Genomic DNA, 18,955 nt, shown 5'->3' on the forward strand with positions numbered 1-18,955 from the left:
AAGTACAATTCTAGTTTCAGATAAAATTTCCTTGTCTGAGACTAACTCGTTCCTGCTTTCTTTAGCTTATGACATAAATCCTTAAGTTTATGTAGCTGTATCATTATCTTTGGACAGTAACATTCTGTCTCAGTAACATTTTTCTTTACCATTATTCCAGGATTTATTTTTTTCACAGATCACTTCTCTACTTTTAAGAACCATATTTCTATGTTGGGTAGAAAAGAGTTTTGTACCTAAAGCTATTTCTTCTCCTTTTATAATGATCTCACATTGGCATGATACAAAAAAGATAAGGATGTGATCATATCAAAATTGGCATGTGGCCTAAACACCCACATAAAATTAGAAAATAGCCTGATTTGAGCACTGTTTGTGTGTGTATACCTGTGTGTATCCCCAAAGATGCTGCAGCAGATATCTTAAGAACAGTGCTCAAATCATGTTATTTCCTAATCATATGTAAATTTATGCAATTTTATAAATCAAATTTGTAGGCCACCCACCTTATCTCAAAGTAATTTTGCGTGGAATTATGCTTTTCAGATGTAAATGCAACACGGCAATAATGTAAAAATGTGGAGGCTTCTTTTGTGATGTTTGATTTTGATTGGATTGGATTGGATTTGTATGCCGCCCCTCTCCGTAGACTCGGGGCGGCTAACAACAGTAGTAAACAGCATATGACAATCCAATATAAACAGTTAAAAACCCCTATTGTAAAACCAACATACATACAGACATACCATGCATAAAATTGTTAAAGGCCTAGGGGGAAAGAGTATCTCAATTCCCCCATGCCTGGTGGCAGAGGTGGGTTTTAAGAAGCTTATGAAAGGCAAGGAGGGTGGGAGCAATTGTAATCTCTGGGGGGAGTTGGTTCCAGAGGGTCGGGGCCACCACAGAGAAGGCTCTTCCCCTGGGTCCCGCCAAGCGACATTGTTTAGTTGACGGGACCCGGAGAAGGCTAACTCTGTGGGACCTAACTGGTCGCTGGGATTCGTGCAGCAGAAGGTGGTCCCTGAGATAGTCTGGTCCGGTGCCATGAAGGACTTTCTAGGTCATAACCAACACTTTGAATTGTGACCGGAAACTGATCGGCAACCAATGCAGACTGCGGAGTGTTGGTGTTACATGGGCATATTTGGGAAACCCATGATTGCTCTCGCAGCTGCATTCTGCACGATCTGAAGTTTCCGAACACTTTTCAATGTTGCAGTGCTCCTTACCTGTGACCCCTCCCATCTCCAAAAATGTCACGTGACATACCTGCAGTGCATGCCAACCAATCAGTAATAATTACCTATCCATTCTTGTGTTGTTTTATGTTATCATGTTACTTGAATAAATGCCACGCGTAAACAAAAAGGATATATTATATTTTAAAGGACTAATTTGTCAATAGAAATTAACAAAATCTATTTCTTCTGATAGAAAAGCAGTAATATATACTTCAATATTTGCAAAGGCTTTAAAGATAGCATATATGCATGGTATGTATGTATGTATGTTTGGTTTTTATATTAATGGATTTTTAATCATTTCTAATACCAAATTACTATTGTACACTGTGTTATTGTCGCTGTTAGCCGCCCCGAGTCTCTGGAGAGGGGCAGCATACAAATCCAATAAATGAATGAATGAATGAATGAATGAATGAATGAATGAATGAATGAATGAATGAAGTTCGAACAAACAAACAAACAAACTCCAAAGTTACAAAATAATGTGAAATTCCTTTTATTTTCTATCGCTTGGTCTTTATTTCTAAAACTTCCCTTTTCTTTCAATAATACATCTTATTTCAAACACGTGCTTTAAAGATTACAGACTATTTTATGCTACATATGGTTTGTTTTTTCATCTCTAAATGAAATCTTGTTTAAAATTAATCAGGCACAGATGGTTAGTTGACTGAACCTTATCAGTGTAATTTTTCATTTTTCACATGGAGCATTTGCCAAGTCAGAAGACAAACATTTTCATTCTTTTCTTTCATACATTAAAATCTGATCTTGAACTAGTGCTCTGTAATAATCCATTATGTATATTTTCAAGTGATTGAGAATTATGTTCAAATCCTATGTGCAAATGTTTAGATAGATTCATTTTCATGTATGGTCCGAGACCCAGGATAAAAATGAACATTATTTTTCTGAGCATTTTTTATAAGAATTCAGGGAGAACAGAATCATTTGATCAGGAACTGGTATATATACAGTGATACCTCGTCTTACAAACGTAACTGGTTCCGGGACGAGGTTCTTAAGGTGAAAAGTTTGTAAGACAAAACAATGTTTCCCATAGGAATCAATGGAAAAGCAATTAATCCGTGCAAGCCCAAAATTCACCCCATTTGCCAGCCGAAGCGCCTGTTTTTGCGCTGCTGGGATTTCCCTGAGGCTCCCCCCATGGGAAACCCCACCTCTGGACTTCTGTGTTTTTGCGATGCTGTGATTTCACTGAGGCTCCCCTCGCTGGGAAACCCCACCTCCGGACTTCCATTGCCAGCAAAGCACTCGTTTTTGCGCTGCTGGGATTCGTCTGCTGGGATTCCCCTGCAGCATCACAAAAACACGGAAGTCCGGAGATGGGGTTTCCCATGGAGGGGAGCCTCAGGGGAATCCCAGCAGCGCAAAAATGGGTGCTTCGCTGGCAACGGAAGTCTGGAAGCGGGGCATCCCAACGGCGGCAACGGGTTTGTAAGGTGAAAATAGTTTGTAAGAAGAGGCAAAAAAATCTTAAACCCCAGGTTTGTATCTCGAAAAGTTTGTATGATGAGGCGTTTGTAAGATGAGGTATCACTGTATATATATATATATTACATTAGAATAATAGAAATACAAAGTTGGAAGGTCATGGAGATTGGATTGGAAAGTCTTCTAATCCAATGCTTGGAGGTCTTATCCAACTACCTGCTGAGGCAGGAAACCTTATATTAATTCATACAAATTGTCCAATCTCTCCTAAAAATGTAAGCTTATACATTACATATTCTTGTAATATGCAAAGCAGCTAGTAGCTAGTTCTATGCTTCTTCCCAGTTAGATGTAGAGAACATATTTTTAAAAGTATTTATGGTTGATGCAAGTATTTCCCGAGAAGCCACCTGCCAAGATACTTAATAAATAGATATAAGGAGGTGTCATATTATAAAATAATTTGTACTTTACCGATATTTCTCTTCTATTAAAATTAATTCTTAATATAAATTCCTCAAATATATACCACACAGACACAGATGTTTGCAATATAAATTGTAGACTATAATACTTTCTCGGTGGCTGTTCAGTATATATTTTTATTAAAATACAGACTTATAAAGGGAAAGGGTAAATATTTCAGAAAACAGGGGAAAGCATTCTGAGAACCAATAGAACTGTACATGTTCAAGTATTATTTAATATATAACTTAACTGCATACTAGTGGAAAGATAAAAACTCTATTGTAAAGTGTTTTGCCTTGCACGGTTTTAAATTAAAATCTAAAAATGACAGCTTATATCATAGAATCGTTGCAGTTAATTATTATTTTCTTGTAAAATTATAAAAATAATTCAAAGCCTAAATCCAGGTTGTAATAAGAAGGGAAAGCATATAGCTGAGGTAATTTATGCACACATGAACTATATTGAAATAAATTTATAGGATTATGGGGAAAGGCTTGTGGAAGACGAAATGTATCTATTATAGGTTCTTGAAGTTCAGGTATTATCCTAAAAATTATTTTTATTTCTTTTTTCTCTTCTCCTTATAGGAGCCACAGCTGCCGCTCGAAAAGAGGTTATACGGAACAAGATCCGGGCGATAGGGAAAATGGCTCGAGTGTTCTCTGTACTGAGGTATGGCTTGCGTGTATTTTAAAATCGGAAATTAGTGTTCGTTCCTTCAAAGAAACATTCCTCAGAAAAATAACAATAGCAATAGCATTTATTACACTGCTTTATGATGCTTTACAGCAGCAGTCCCAACCTTTGTGGCTTGGCAGCCCAACTGGGAGGGGGGGAATGAGAATGGGGGGCCATGACTGGCAGGCCCTGCGTGCATACCAGAATTCATAGACTTTATTGATTTTTCATAAAAATTGACATACACACAAACACACATTTAACATAGAGTTGGGGTTGCAATCAGTGTTCTCTCTAAATTTTTTTTGGGGTGGGCGGAAAAGTATAGTGACTGAGCGACAGTTCCCTTCGGGACTGGGCGACACAGAAATAATAATAAAATTTCCCTCTCGGCTTCTGGGCAGGTTTGGAAAACTCTGAGTTGATGATGATTTTTAAGTGAGCGATTGCTCACTGCTCAGCTTAGAGGGAACTATGGTTGCAATTACCCCTCTTATTCTAGAAGTCAAATCACCATACAGAAAAAAGAATACATTATTAATACCTTAAATCAACCTATTAATTTGAGTGAAAAGAAGAAATTTTGTTTAACCTTATATAAAAAAACCTTCATATATAAACAAGAAAAAAAACATCAAAATTTAAATCGTAACAATGCTTCTACAATTCTCACCTAGTTTTAACTTTTACTTCTTCTTCTTATCTATCCATATATACACTTTATTCCAAATCACATAAAATTCTGATTCTTCTTGGTTATTTAACCGTCTTGTCATCATATCCATTTCAGCGCAATCTAAAATTTTCTTAATAACCTCTTCCTCTTTGGGAATACCTCTGAAGTTTCCGAACACTTTTCAAAGGTAGCCCCATGTAGAGAGCATTACAATAGTCGAGCCTCGAGGTGATGAGGGCATGAGTGACTGTGAGCAGTGACTCCCGGTCCAAATAGGGCCGCAAGTGGTGGACCAGGCGAACCTGGGCAAACGCCCCCCTCGCCACAGCTGAAAGATGTTTCTCTAATGTGAGCTGAGACAGTACACTTAGACAGTACAGGAATATACATTATGTAATAACTCCTGGGCCTGATTTTGTTCTGTTGATTATATATGAGGTCCTGCTTTTTTTACTCAAAAGACTGGCATCCAGAGCAGCTTGCCACCATAAAAAAAGCTGTAAGAACAGAAGTGTTCTTGAAGTGTCAGAAGGGTGCCCAGCTATACAACCTGTTTCCTCTGATTGTATCTGTTGCTCGCCATAGTTGATGTCTCCTTCTGTTCCCATCAGGGAAGAAAGTGAGAGTGTACTGACGCTGAAAGGGTTGACCCCAACAGGAATGCTGCCCAGCGGGGTGCTCTCTGGAGGAAAACAAACCCTACAAAGCGGTAAGTGCTTTTGCACATGTGTATTGTGATAGACCTACATTTTTCATCCTCTTTCCATTATAGTCATCTGGGGGAGGGAAAGACCATAGAGCTCAAAATTGGGTTTCACACGCAGGTGCACGTACATACACAGAACAAGTCTTAAATTTCAGACCAATTTTATCTCACTTGACATTATTTAGAAGAAAAATAGATGGTTTCTTACTCTCTAGTAGAAGAAGCGCAACAATCTTGGAGGAAAGTACAGTATGTCCAATTCATACCGCTGCTAGCTTCCTAAAATTCATCTGCCTTGCAGTATAGCTAAATGACATGGGCACTAAAATATAAAGATAAAATGTTCAAACCAAATTAAGCTCTTTCCCTCATCTACTCCATAATGGTTTGAGCAGCAAGAATGTAACTCTGCACCAATTTAAAGAGGCAAAATGGGTCTGAGTGCCCAGTTAATAAATGCAGAGCTATCCCCCTTTCATCTTTGTTGTATTGTTGTAAGAGCCGGGGTGGCGCAGCAGGTAGAGTGCTGTACTGCAGGTCACTGAAGCTGACTGTAGATCTGTGGGTCAGCAGTTCAAATCTCATCACCGGCTCAAGGTTGACTCAGCCTTCCATCCTTCCGAGGTGGGTAAAATGAGGACCCGGATTGTGGGGGCAATAGGCTGGCTCTGTTAAAAAGTGCTATTGCTAGCATGTCGTAAGCCGCCCTGAGTCTAAGGAGAAGGGCAGCATAAAAATTGAATAAATAAATAAAATAAATAAATCGTTATTAAATTACATCATTATGAAAAGCCTTCCTTCCCTTATCCAAGGACCCTGGCACACCTGATACCTGGTGGTATGCTTACATGGACCTGTGTCCCTATTGGCTGGCTTGACTGGCCTAGCTATCATTGTTACCTTCCCAGCAAGCCAGTGTTTGCAGTGCATATTTGATAAGCACTGTATTGTGAGAAAGTTGAAATGGCTGTGCAAGAAAGGCCAGCCGTAGAACGCTAGTATTCCACTGATGTTTGCTGCTGTTGCTATGTTTCTTCCCTGCAGCAATGCTAAACAGAAAGCCAAGTCTATATGACTGGTGTAGTGAACACAGTAGTTGACTCCTGCCGGTAGGGCTAATCGCATGTAGCTCTGCAGCTCTGGCGCACGAATCCCAGCGACCGGTTAGGTCCCACAGAGTTGACCTTCTCCAGGTCCTGTCGACTAAACAATGTCATTTGGCGGGACCCAGGGAAAGAGCCTTCTCTGTGGCGGCCCCGACCCTCTGGAACCAGCTCCCCCCAGAGATCAGAATTGCCCCCACCCTCCTTGCCTTTCTGGGGCCTATACAGTTTATGCATGGTTATGTTTGTGTGTATGTTTTTGTTTTTTAATACGGGGTTTTTAGTGACTTTTAAATTATTAGATTTGTTGTGTATTGTTTTATTGTTGTGAGCCGCCCCGAGTCTACGGAGAGGGGCGGCATACAAATCTAATAAATAAATTCAATTTCAATTCAATTCAATTTATTAGATTTGTATGCCGCCCCTCTCCAAAGACTCAGGGCGGCTCACAACAACAATAAAAACAGTATAATAATGGAACAAATCTAATAATAAAATTACATTAAAAAAAACCCCAACAATTTAAAAACCATACAACACATACATACCAAAACATAAAATATAAGAAAGCCTGGGGGAGATGTCTTAATTCCCCCATGCCTGGCGATATAGGTGGGTCTTGAGTAACTTGCGAAGGACAAGGAGGGTGGGGGCCGTTCTAATCTCCGGGGGGAGTTGATTCCAGAGGGCCGGGGCCGCCACAGAGAAGGCTCTTCCCCATGGGGCCCACCAAACGGCATTGTTTGGTCGACGTGACCCGGAGAAAGCCAACTCTGTGGGACCTTATCGGCCGCTGAGATTCATGCAGTAAATGAATGAATGAATGAATGAGGGATTGAGCACAATTTTGCTTCCCACACCTGTGCAGGAATCAAATTGTCACACAGGCACGAGCATTTAGGTGAGGTTTTTAACTTCCGTGCCTGTGTGAGCTTTTGCAAAATTGTGTCCAATCCCGCATTCGCGCGCCAAAGCTGCGTAGCTGCGTACAATTAACCGTACCACCAGGAGCACACCACCGAGAGAACACATTGTCTAGTTCCATTTAACTGCATCCCAGTAGGTTGGGGTTTCTTTTAGCCCCGTGTTTAGCATGGTGGCCGAACCGTTGTCATTTCATAAACCCAAGAAGCAGATTGGGGAACAAAGTTTCAGGAACATACTGATATTTTGGGGGAAGAAAACCCGATGCTGCAATACAGATCGGAATATTTTTCAGGAACATGTCAATCTTTTCTCCTTCCACAGCAAAACGCTGCCTTACATCCACTCTCCCCCCAAAAAAGTGTGCCTTTATTATTATTATTTTTGTTCAAGGGAATCTGCAAATTTGAATCCAGGTTTCCTTCATAGGTACAAATCTCATAGTGATTCATAAATTACTAATTCATACATGGGGAAGTCAAAAAATGAACTTGAGAAAGCATTCATTAATTGACCACGATTTTGATTTAAATGCAGCAGGAAAGCATTTTTTTTACTCGTGACTGTATCAAAAAACATATTTTGTATGAATTATGTTGTAGAGAATAGCTAGTAGGATAAACGTCTCGAAGTCAGGAGCCACAATCAAATGCAATAATGTATATAACTGTTATTTTGTAGGTATTTATTTTTAACATATATTTCATGCACCCATGAGTGTCCTACTGTAATTATGATGCAACGTTTAGTAACCATGAGCCGTGGACATTCGCCTTTCCAATAAGTCGGTCTCAGCCTCTAACTTTCCCCTTTCTTTCTGGAGTTTCTCCCCTGTACTTTCCCCCTTTTTTGTCTCTTTTTCTCTTATCTAGAAGATTCAGGTATTCCGTGGTAAACTCTTTTTGGTGGCTTGTGTGTGATACATATTGTAATGTTCTGCTTTGTAAATGCTGCAGTACGACAGAATATTTTCGATCCACCGATGCAATTTGTAGTGCCTGGAGGATATTTGACTTTCAGATAATTTTGGTTTAAAAAAAATGCTGCAGTCCTGGTGAAAGAAGTAAAATTTCCTTCTGTCACATCATTCAAAAGCCTCATTAAACTATGCACTGGCAAATACTGCAGTATTAAATCTAGTAGAACATTATTATACCCACCCATTCGTTAATATCTTGCACCATCCATCAAAGAAACTGAAATTCACATAATTTCTGTTAAGAGCAATTAACAGAAAATATGGGCAATATATCCTGTGAAGTGTGCTCATTCTTAGTAGTCATGATTTTCAACATTTCCATGCAATTTAGATCTCGTTGCTCATCTTTGTTCTTTATTTTCTCTCTTCCATGTTGATTATGCACATTTATTTTTTATGATTTCATTCTCCTGCCACAACAAAAGGCTGTAGATTCTATGGGGGAAACATACCCTTGATGCAATATAGCATTTAATGAGATGTCACAGATGTCTATTTTAAACAAAAGTACAATATTCTGATTTGGTCAGACTCAGGCTGATATAGTATGTTAGACCCAACTGGCTGTCCAAGGAAATTCAAACTAACAAGAGTATTTTTAATTTCCATTTGTATATTCCAAGTCCAGTTTTAAAAGGCAAATTTTAAATCTGTGTTATGCTACCAACAATTATGAAATGGCCTGTATTACAGTACTTTAGTTCCTTGCAAAATTTTACATATAGATACATATAGAACATTCTAACATTTGTTAGAATTTCAGCCCCTTGTGGATTACATCAAAATATGATCAGTGCATTCAAAAATAATAAGAAATACATTAAACAAAATGTTGGACACTGGTGTAAGTATATAGAGAATGAACAGAATATGGGGAGAAAGATGTTCACCAAAGTTCACAAATAGCATATTCCTTTTTAAACAAAAATGCTGTTAAAACCAACCTTCCATAGCCCTATACCCTTTGAATGCATTGGAATTCAATCCCAACACTTCCCAATTTACTGAGAATAATGGGAGATGGAATCCAAGGCATTTTCAAGGTTACCAAGACGTGGAATTGAGAGGAAATGCTGTTTAAAGCAATGGTGGTGATTTCTTCTGCCTGCTTAAAAGTTTTGTTTTCTCTATATGGAGCTCCTCTGTTTAACCTGCCCCATTAAATACGGCAATTGTTCTTGTCCTAAATTGACCCGAATCGTTGGAACTTCCAATTTATATTCTGTGGTCCTTTCCAAAGACCAGATCACGTGCTTCTTCACCCCCCTGCAAAAAATAAACAAGAAATCTATTGCCTGCAAGTTACAATACCTGTGTTTGTTTCTGTGTGTGGCCTTTTGTGTTGTCTTCTGTGTCAAAATCCAGCACTTACAGTAACCTTTAAGTGTACTACCTCCTTTGCTATTCACTGACTTGTTCTGAGAGTTAAATCCTCTGCTCATTTTTCTCATTCATTTTGCTACCCCTTTCTTCTCTTCAGCTACTGTTGAGGCTATTGAGGCTGATGAAGGTAAATTGGCCAGATCCCTTTCTGTTGTGATTACAACAGATAAGGGCTCTGCTGGGTGTATTCATTTTTTTGCTGTAGCTTGTATAGAGTGTGTGGGTGTTGAGCTAACAATCGTGGCTCAGTATTAACCTAAGTTGACTTGCTTTAAAGGGGAAAGTGTATCTTTTTGTTGTTGCTGTTGTTTCTTAAAGCTGCAAAAATGTTCCGATATGTGTCCATGGAGCTTCAGATGCTGAATCAGAAGGATAACAAAGCTTGCAATCCAATTAAAGTTATTTGGCAATCAAGCCGTTTCTTTTGAAGAGGACCAATCTGTTCCTCCTGTTCTCTTTAGCTAGCTCTGAAAATGGAGAGTGCATAAATAAAATTGAAAGGAATTTCCCCTGTTATTGAAGTTCATAGCAAAGTTAATGGGTCTTCTCTGTAATTCAACACGTTTTAAAATACCCTTTGGGGGAAGGGGAAAAAAATCATTAAAACAATGAGAGGATGGCATGACAGTATTTTTTTTTTCCAAGCCTTGGGAACTTCCTGTAATTCCGTCCTTAACGTCAGCATCATTTTACAGGATTTCTGGCACAAATGAATTACTGTCAAGAACAGGTTTGAATGCAAAATGTTAAGCCACCTCTCTTAAGCCTACCTTTCATTTCAACACCTATGAAATTCTGTTGCTTATGCATTTAAGAGGTCTCCAATTTTTTAATGATGAAATATGTTCTGTGCAATGAGAAAAATTAACATTTCAAATTGTTTTGCAAGATGAGAAGACTCTCTAAAATTCCCCTTTAAAACAAAACAAACATATTCAGTTGTATTTTGTCCTTGCCCACATAAAAATGTGAGTTTTTCTTAAGGGAAAAAAAAAAGTTTTAGATTTCTGGCAAGATGTCATAATACCATTTTGGCTGCTCCTATCTATTTTTGCTTGTAAGAAAGTTTTTGTTACAGAGGTAGAAAAAGACTATAGAAATAAGTAAGATAAAATACAACTGCTTTTCTAAATAGCAGTGAGTAAGCTGCTATTTACATTGGAATTCTCTATTCCTGTTGGCAAATTCTACTCTGCAGTGTGCATTTTTGTTCACAGTTTGGCTGTTGTTTTTTTCCTGTGATTTGTGTGACTGTGTTGTGTTTCTAGCATTACTCTCAATGTAAACTGCTAATAATCATTGTCTGACCAGCAGCAGAACACATTCTTCAACACTATGATGTATAAATATGTCTTCTTGACATAAAGATTAATCTACAGTATGCTTCCCATTCTGGAAATATATCTTGTCCGGATTAAACTTCTACTTATTATTAGTTTGTACTGTAATGGAAGTTTTACTTCATCACTATTTTACGATGGTTTTCTCCTTTGGGAAATCAAATAGAGAACGTTAGTAGAAGTACAGTGTTCCCTCGATTTTCGCGGGTTCGAACTTCGCGAAAAGTCTATACCACGGTTTTTCAAAAATATTAATTGAAAAAATACTTCGCTGTTTTTCCCCCTATACCATGGGTTTTCCCGCCCGATGACGTCATATGTCATCGCTAAAATTGTGTCTGCCTTTAATAAATATTTTTTAATGAAGTTTAAGTTTCAAGTTTTATTGGATTTATATGCCTCCCCTCTCCGAAAACTCGGGGCGGCTAACAGCAATCATAGACAGTATACAATAATAATCCAATACTAAAAGCAAATTAAAACCCCTTAATATACAAAACCAGACACACATACAAACATACCATGCATACCATTGTAACGGCCTAGGGGGAGAAGAAATCTTAATTCCCCCATGCCTGGCGGCAGAGGTGGGTTTTAAGTAGCTTACGAAAGGCAAGGAGGGTGGGGGCAGTTCTAATATCTGGGGGGAGTTGGTTCCAGAGGGCCGGGGCCGCCACAGAGAAGGCTCTTCCCCTGGGTCCCGCCAATAAACATGGTGAGTAATAATCTAAATAGTTGCTAAGGGAATGGGAAGTTGTAATTTAGGGGTTTAAAGTGTTAAGGGAAGGCTTGTGATACTGTCCATAGCCAAAAACAGTGTATTTACTTCCGCATCTCTACTTCGCGGAAATTCAACTTTCGTGGGTGGTCTCGGAATGCATCCCCTGCGAAAGTCGAGGGAACACTGTATAGCTTCACCGTGGCCTCTCCAGGCCATAGGACCACTCCAATAGCAACACATGCTCCACAGAAATAGACCACGTCTACTTCACTGCCATTCTTCATACACCTGGTTCATAACTGAATGGGTCAAAACCAGCAGCAATGTGGTGAAAATTTAAAGGAAATGTTCTCATGAAATGTTCGCCCTTCCCTTAGCTCTGAAATTTGGTGGGCAATGGGTGAGATTTAAAATTTGAGTGATATGTGGGAAAAGAGAATGCCAGGGAAAACAGGATATTTTTAACCCTTTGAACAGCTTCCACAAAAGATAAGGGTGTCTAAAAGAAGCCAGTGTACAAACTTCAAATATATTGGATTTATATCCAGTACTGTACTGAAATAATATTCCATGCGCAAAAACTATGTTCAGTTTATACTTCACACTGAAATATTCCCTGGGAGAACTAGAATCAAATTCAGTTATACAATTTTTTTTGCTTGCAAATTCTTCTTCAAGTAAAGGTATAACAACTTAATCTCTTGGACAAGATTTTGTAGAAGTAAACAATTAATAATGTCTTTTTTAGTCTTGGTTCTTTAAAATCTAACCCATCAGCAATTTGTTGGGATTTTCACAAACTGAATGCCATTTCAGATGGCATAATATGTTGTGGATCTCATCTGACAAATGAAGAAAAAAATAATCGGGCACATAATTTGGGAGAGAGGTGTCAATCTTCCAGATTTTCTGCAGTTGTTATTTCCATGGCCGTGACGGGCAAAACATCAGCATGATAAGAGTTCTACAAAATTTTACCCAAGTTTAATAATACCAGGGACAGCAAAATTGAAAATTTCCTAATCAAAATTCAGAAATGAAGTTGCTTTCCCTCTAATAGGAAAAATAGATTTGATTAGTCAACAGATCAACAAAAATTAAATCACTTTATACTCTTTTTTTTGTGCTCACATTCATCCAATAATTTTCCTCTGTGTTATTGTTTGGACTACTGGACTCTGTGCATGTTTTTAAAAAAACTGAACAGAAATAAACATAACCAAACATTTTTGAAATCTAATATGAAACATTTTAATTTTATTGAAATAAAAAAAAAGCAGCATGGAGAATACTAGCGATTGAAAAGTGAAGCAGTATTAACAGATTGTTGCCCCCGAGTCTCCCCTTTTCATTTTGAAAACATTTAACAAAAGTGTTTTGCATGGAGCCCTTGACGAGAACAGAAAGTAAGCAGTATTTGGTGAGAGCAATGCTAAATGGAAGATGCATTCACTTTTTAAAAATTCAGTTACCTTACTGTTCTTACACTTTCAAAGCTAAGAATGACAAATATGCTAAAACAATTATATTCAGAGTCCGTGGCACATTGTACAATCGCCATACTTTATAATTCTCTGAGATTGACAGAGGTTTATTGTTTTTGAATAGCATACAATCAGTCCTGCTACCCTGGAGGCTGTCTTCCGTATAATGCAGTAAAAAGTTTTTCCTTTAGTGATGAATCTTAGGGATACAATGCAGGTTCCTTAACAATGGGGCAGTCAGTGTACCGCAATAAAGAAACCCAGCTGTTGTATATCATGCAACCCACTCAGCAAACCCTTTCTTTTCATGTTTTTAAAAATTATGTTTGAACAACAGTTAAATGTGGCTTCAGTAAAAATATTGATAGGAATCAAAGACATTCCTCTAGATCAGTGTTTTTCAACCAGTGTGCCATGGCACGCTAGTGTGCCGCGAAACATGGTCAGTTGTGCCGCGAAGAAGGAAGCTCAGGTTCTGGTCTCACAACTTTTTGCTGAGAGAGAGAGAGAGAGGGAAAGCAAGATAGAGAGAAAGAGAGATAAAGAAAACAAGATGATGATGATGATGATGATGATGATGATTATTATTATTATTATTATTATTATTATTATATTTGTATGACGTCCCTCTCCGAAGACTCGGAGAGAAAGAGAGAGAGAAAAAGAGTGAGAGAAAGAGAGAAAGAGAGAGAGAGAGAGAAGAGAGAAACAGAGAAAACAAGAGTGAGAGAGAAAGAAAGCAAGAGAGAGAGAGAAAGCAAGAGAGAAAGAAACGGGAAAGAGAAAGCAAGAGTGAGAGAGAAAGAAAGCAAGAGAGAAAGAGAGAGAAAGAAAGCAAGAGAGAGAGAGAAAAGGAGACGAAGGGAGAGAGAGAAATGAGCAAAAAGGGAAGAAAAAAAGAGAAATGAGAAAATGATTGAGACAGAGAATGAGAGGAAAGAGAAACAAAAGAGAGAGAAGTGACTCTTGATTTAAAGCATATGATAAAAAGCACCCAAAGAATAAGAGAGAGAGAAAACCCCAGCCCTCGCCTGTTTTGGGAAATGGTTCAAGAGTGTGTATACACACACACACACACACACACACAAGGGGGAGGAGACAGGGATGGAAAAAGAGAGGAGAGTGTATCAGGGTGACATTTTGTGTCATTTTGGTTGGTGGTGTGCCCCAGGATTTTGCAAATGTAAAAAATGTGCCGCGGCTCAAAAGAGGTTGAAAATCACTGCTCTAGATTAATCAGGACCTTTAATAAACCCCATTTTAAAAAGCTTAACATTTTTTAAAATCCTGGCTCTAATATAATAGTTAGTAGGTATGAATAATTTCTGATAAGAAGAGCAAAAGAATCGGTGCTATCTGTAGTTTTATCTTAATAGTGATTGAAAATATAACTATTTGGAAAGCCACTCAATTAAGATCTTAATATTTGTTTTAAAGCCTTTGAAAGTTGATAAGAATAGCAAAATTGCTGAATTTCATCCTTTTTTTTAAAAAAAGAAATAAATATAATCTATGAAATCAGCATAAATGTTCTGACAAATGAGAAACTGTGAGGACTTTTCAAGAATCTATTAAGGACAACCCACTATCGCTTCGTTCAAAACGTTCTTAAAATCCTCGTTTCAAATTGGTGTCTCCATTCATGCTCCCAGTTTATTGTTGGTATCAGACTGAATTAAAGTCTTCAATATTAGGATTAAACACATTTCTTGCTATAATTCCAGCTACCATTATGGAAAGAAATGAAATTTCCTACAGGAAATAATTGTGATCATCAATTCCTGCCCCCTTCCCCCCAAAAAGAAAACTCTAGTGAGAATTGGCTTCCAGATCTTAAGAAAATAAATTTTAGGGTTTTCTTCTCTCTCTCTCTCTCTCTCTCTCTCTCTCTCTCTCTCTCTCTCTCTCTCTCTCTCTCTTCCTCCCTCCCTCCTTCTCTCCTTCCCTCTCTCTCCCTTTCTCTCTCTCTCTTCCTCCCTCCCTCCCTCTCTTTCTCTTTTTCTCTTTCTCTCTCTCTTCCTCTCTCCCTCCCTCTCCTTTCTCTCTTTCTCTCCCTCCCTCTCTCTCTCTTCCTCCCTCCCTCTCTCCCTCCCTCTTTCTCTCTCTCTTCCTCCCTCCTTCTCTCTCTCTCCCTCCCTCTTTCTCTTTCTCTTCCTCCCTCCCTCTCTCTCTTTCTCTCCCTCCCTCCCTCTTTCTCTCTCTTCCTCCCTCCCTCTCTCTCTCTCCCTCCCTCCTTCCCTCTTTCTCTCTCTCTCCGAACTCTACTTGTCCTGAAAGTTCTTCGTTTAGCCTAAATTGGAGAACAAAATGCCAGAACTGGATTTTGTTGAGAGCATATTAATCATTCAAGACACATTGGCTGTTCACCCTTTTAGCTGTTTCCAACCCCATCCAGAAGCTTTAATCGCAGTGGCCATTTTTTTCTCTCTCTCTCTCTTCACTTTGAAGGAACTTCTCGCTCATTGATCAGTTAAGCTGATAGAAAAGCCCAACCCTTCTCCCCGACTGACTTTTTCCTCCCGTTTTGTTGTCGTTCTTTTCTACCCCATCCCCCCTTTTCTCTCTCTCTCTCTCTCTCCAGCTATCAAAGGATTCTCGCCGCAGCATAAGATCACGAGCTTCGAAGAAGCCAAAGGCTTGGACCGGATCAACGAGAGGATGCCGCCTCGCAGGGACGCCATGCCTTCCGATGCCAACCTGAATTCCATCAACAAGGGAATCTCTTCGGAGACGAACGGCACCGACAGCAATGGCAGTAACAGCAGCAATATCCAGTGACCCATTGTGACGCGCAGGGATATCTATTTTTTTGTTTTTGAACAGGGCACCGCGGGACTGCTGTTTTCAACGGCAGTTGCATTTTCTTGCCTCTGACAGTAGCTTACCTGCTCTGGAGGGGCCAGATGTTGGATTCAGTTTACAATATCATCTAAGAAGAGATAGTAAACTTTATTTTGGTGGGGTGGGGGTGGAGGGAGAGCACCTCCTTGGACATGCCTTTAAAAATGCTTGTAGAGAAATAAACGAAAGCTAACGTGGGTCTGTATTGCAAAGTTAGGGGAATTGCATTGGAAACCTCTAGATGTGTTAAACGAAAGGCCTTTTATTATTATGTTACTGGACATGACAACTTTGTCTCTCATTTCTTACTAACTATTGTACGTTTACAGTTGCAGCACTATACACGGACAGCATCCAAAACCATTTTTAACAGAGTGATGTACAAACTAAATAAGGAGACTATTTATTGATAACGTTTTGCTACTCTTGTCTTACGACGGCTATCTAAAAGGAAACGAAAAAAATTAGGCAATCTTTAAAAAATATATATATACGAAAGAAAAAAGAGAACGTTGCAAATTTGTTAAAAAATGCCAAAAAAAAAAGACAATTTAATTTTGTACACATTATGCTTACCTCAGGTTTCTTTAGTGTGCTTTAATTATAACATTTACCTTAATTAATTTGGCAGTGAGAAATCTTTTTTTCATTTATGTTTTAAGGAAAAAAAAAACTGGAATAACGATATCCTTTTTTTTCCTTTTTACTAGTTTCAGTTTATATTTAGGATTTATTTTCTCTTTTTTTCTTTCCTTTTTTTTGGTAAATCAAATCTTGGTTGTGGCTTGCTGAATTTAAATATTTATGAGTGGTGCATTTTTAAGTATAGTGAACAAGACACCATATTAAGTGCAGTGAAAAGCATCTATATTCTGTAAAAAATCTGCCTATGCATGTTTTTTAAGAAAAAAAATTTGGCTGTATAGGCCTGTATGGGACTGTAATGCGCTTAGTGGTCTGACTTATACTGGAAATGTATGTATACTGGCGTACTTTATATTCTCTAAAAAGACAATGCTAATGCCTTTGAAATTTTGTAATCAAAAAAGCTTTGAAAAAAATCTAAGGGGGAGAGTATTCTTAAAAGTTTTTAATATAAGCTTGTCAGTGCACATATAGATGGTTAGCATGTTTAGCAAACCTTGTGAAATTTAAACTAAGTTTGTAGTTACATGTGAAACTAAAATGCATGAGAACTGTTAACGTCATGATGAGTTAAGTCATTTTGTTACCTTCTGTCATGTGCCACGAATTGTGTGATTTTTTTTTTCACTTTTTTTCCCTTTATATATCAGTTACGGGTTACAACTGGTTCAGTCTTAAAGGAGGAGGAAAAAAAACAACCAACAAAACAGTCCACTGATATTTTTTATCAATTGTATAAGTGCCCAAGTAATTCACGACAGCCTACAGCCTTGCCTTTGTAATTTGACTTATGAAATGTTGGCAATCAAAGCATGCACTTGTAACGATGAAAAAAAAAAAAGCATTTTATATTACTACTCAATAAAAATGTGCATGAACCTAGCAGGTCTCTTGTTAAATCTCCAGTGTGTGATAGTACATCATAATAATTAATAATAATTTATTAGATTTTCTTCTGACGGGCTCTCTGGTAGAATCCTCCCAAAAATTCACAGGTACAAATTTCAGACACACACACGTTTGAAAATTCAAAACAATGTTCTTTATAATGAAAATTCACTTAAACTAAGCCCTCTTTGGGTATAGCCAAGAGCACTGGTCTCCAAACAAACTGGTAATTTGTACACGTCCCTTATCAGTTCTGTGATACTTAGCTTGCAGCTGTGAGGCAATTCACAGTCCTTCTTTCACAAAGTGAAACACACTTTGCTCTGGTTTAGTTTCAAAGCAGGGAAAAATCAGCACACAAAAAGTCAAAGTCAGTAAAGCAGTCATGAAACACAACAAAGGATCAGATAATCCTCCACAATGGCCAAACCCACAGGCTGCTATTTATAGCAGCCTCACTAATGACCACAGCCCCACCCAACCACAGGTGGCCTCATTTTCTTTGATAATAATCTCTCAGTTGTTCTTGCCTATGCATCGCTCTCCGCATGCGTGGCTGTATCATTAACTCTTGTTCTGAATCCAAGGAGGAGCTAGATAATTGATCTCCTTCTGAGCTGTCTGCCACACTCTCCTCCTCCCTGTCACTCATGTCTTCTTGGTCAGAGGAGCCTTCATCATCAGATTCCACCGGGGGCAAAACAGGCCTGCAGCATGTGGATGTCTCCCCCACATCCACAGTCCTTGGGGCAGGAGCTGGGCCAGAGCTAACCACAACAGATTTGTATGCTGCCGCTCTCCAAGGACTCGGAGCAACTCACAACAAGCAATACCTAACGTACAAATCCAATATTGAAAACAATTTTTTTAAGAACCCATTATAAAAAAACAGTCATACAATTGGACAAACTATACATAAAATGGAACAGCTAGGGATATAACAATTTCCCCATGCCTGGCGACATAGGTGGGTTTCAGGAGTTTGCAAAAAGCAAGGAGGGTGGGGGCAGTCCTAATCTCCGGAGGGAGTTGATTCCAGAGGGCCGGGGCCGCCACAGAGAAGGCTCTTCCCCTGGGTCTTCGTTGTTTTTAAGCTGACTTACAAGTCTTCATATAGGAGGTCCGACACACCAAGAGTAGAGTGATGGGCCATCAGTTGCATGCGCAACAACCGAAACCTTGGGCGAAGATACTCGTGTGAGATTTCAGCAATTTTTGTTGCCTTTTGCTTATAAACACACACGGAAGCAAAAAAGCAGCAATTTTCACCCAAATCTTGCTCAAGGATGTTCGTGCATGCGAGATTTGGATGGTTTTCCCCTATATGGCAAAAATCTAATATTTAAAAACTCTAAAAAACCCTTATTTAAAAAACAAAACATACGCGCAAACATACCATGCATAAACTATATAGGCC

General features: G+C 38.7%; 1 protein-coding gene across 1 annotated transcript in view; it reads left to right on the forward strand.

The window, feature by feature from the left end:
* The window catches only part of PPP3CA (protein phosphatase 3 catalytic subunit alpha), a 226,459-nt gene extending 208,927 nt beyond the window's left edge, over positions 1-17,532 (forward strand). The window contains exons 11-13 of the mRNA XM_070757972.1: positions 3,758-3,842; positions 5,136-5,233; positions 15,746-17,532. Of these exons, the coding sequence (XP_070614073.1) occupies positions 3,758-3,842; positions 5,136-5,233; positions 15,746-15,942 (380 nt within the window). The 3' untranslated portion in view covers positions 15,943-17,532. The remainder of the gene's footprint in view (positions 1-3,757; positions 3,843-5,135; positions 5,234-15,745) is intronic.
* Positions 17,533-18,955: the final 1,423 nt, after the last annotated feature.

This window comes from Erythrolamprus reginae, chromosome 7 (assembly GCF_031021105.1).
Source record: "Erythrolamprus reginae isolate rEryReg1 chromosome 7, rEryReg1.hap1, whole genome shotgun sequence".
Taxonomy (NCBI): Eukaryota; Metazoa; Chordata; class Lepidosauria; order Squamata; family Dipsadidae; genus Erythrolamprus; species Erythrolamprus reginae.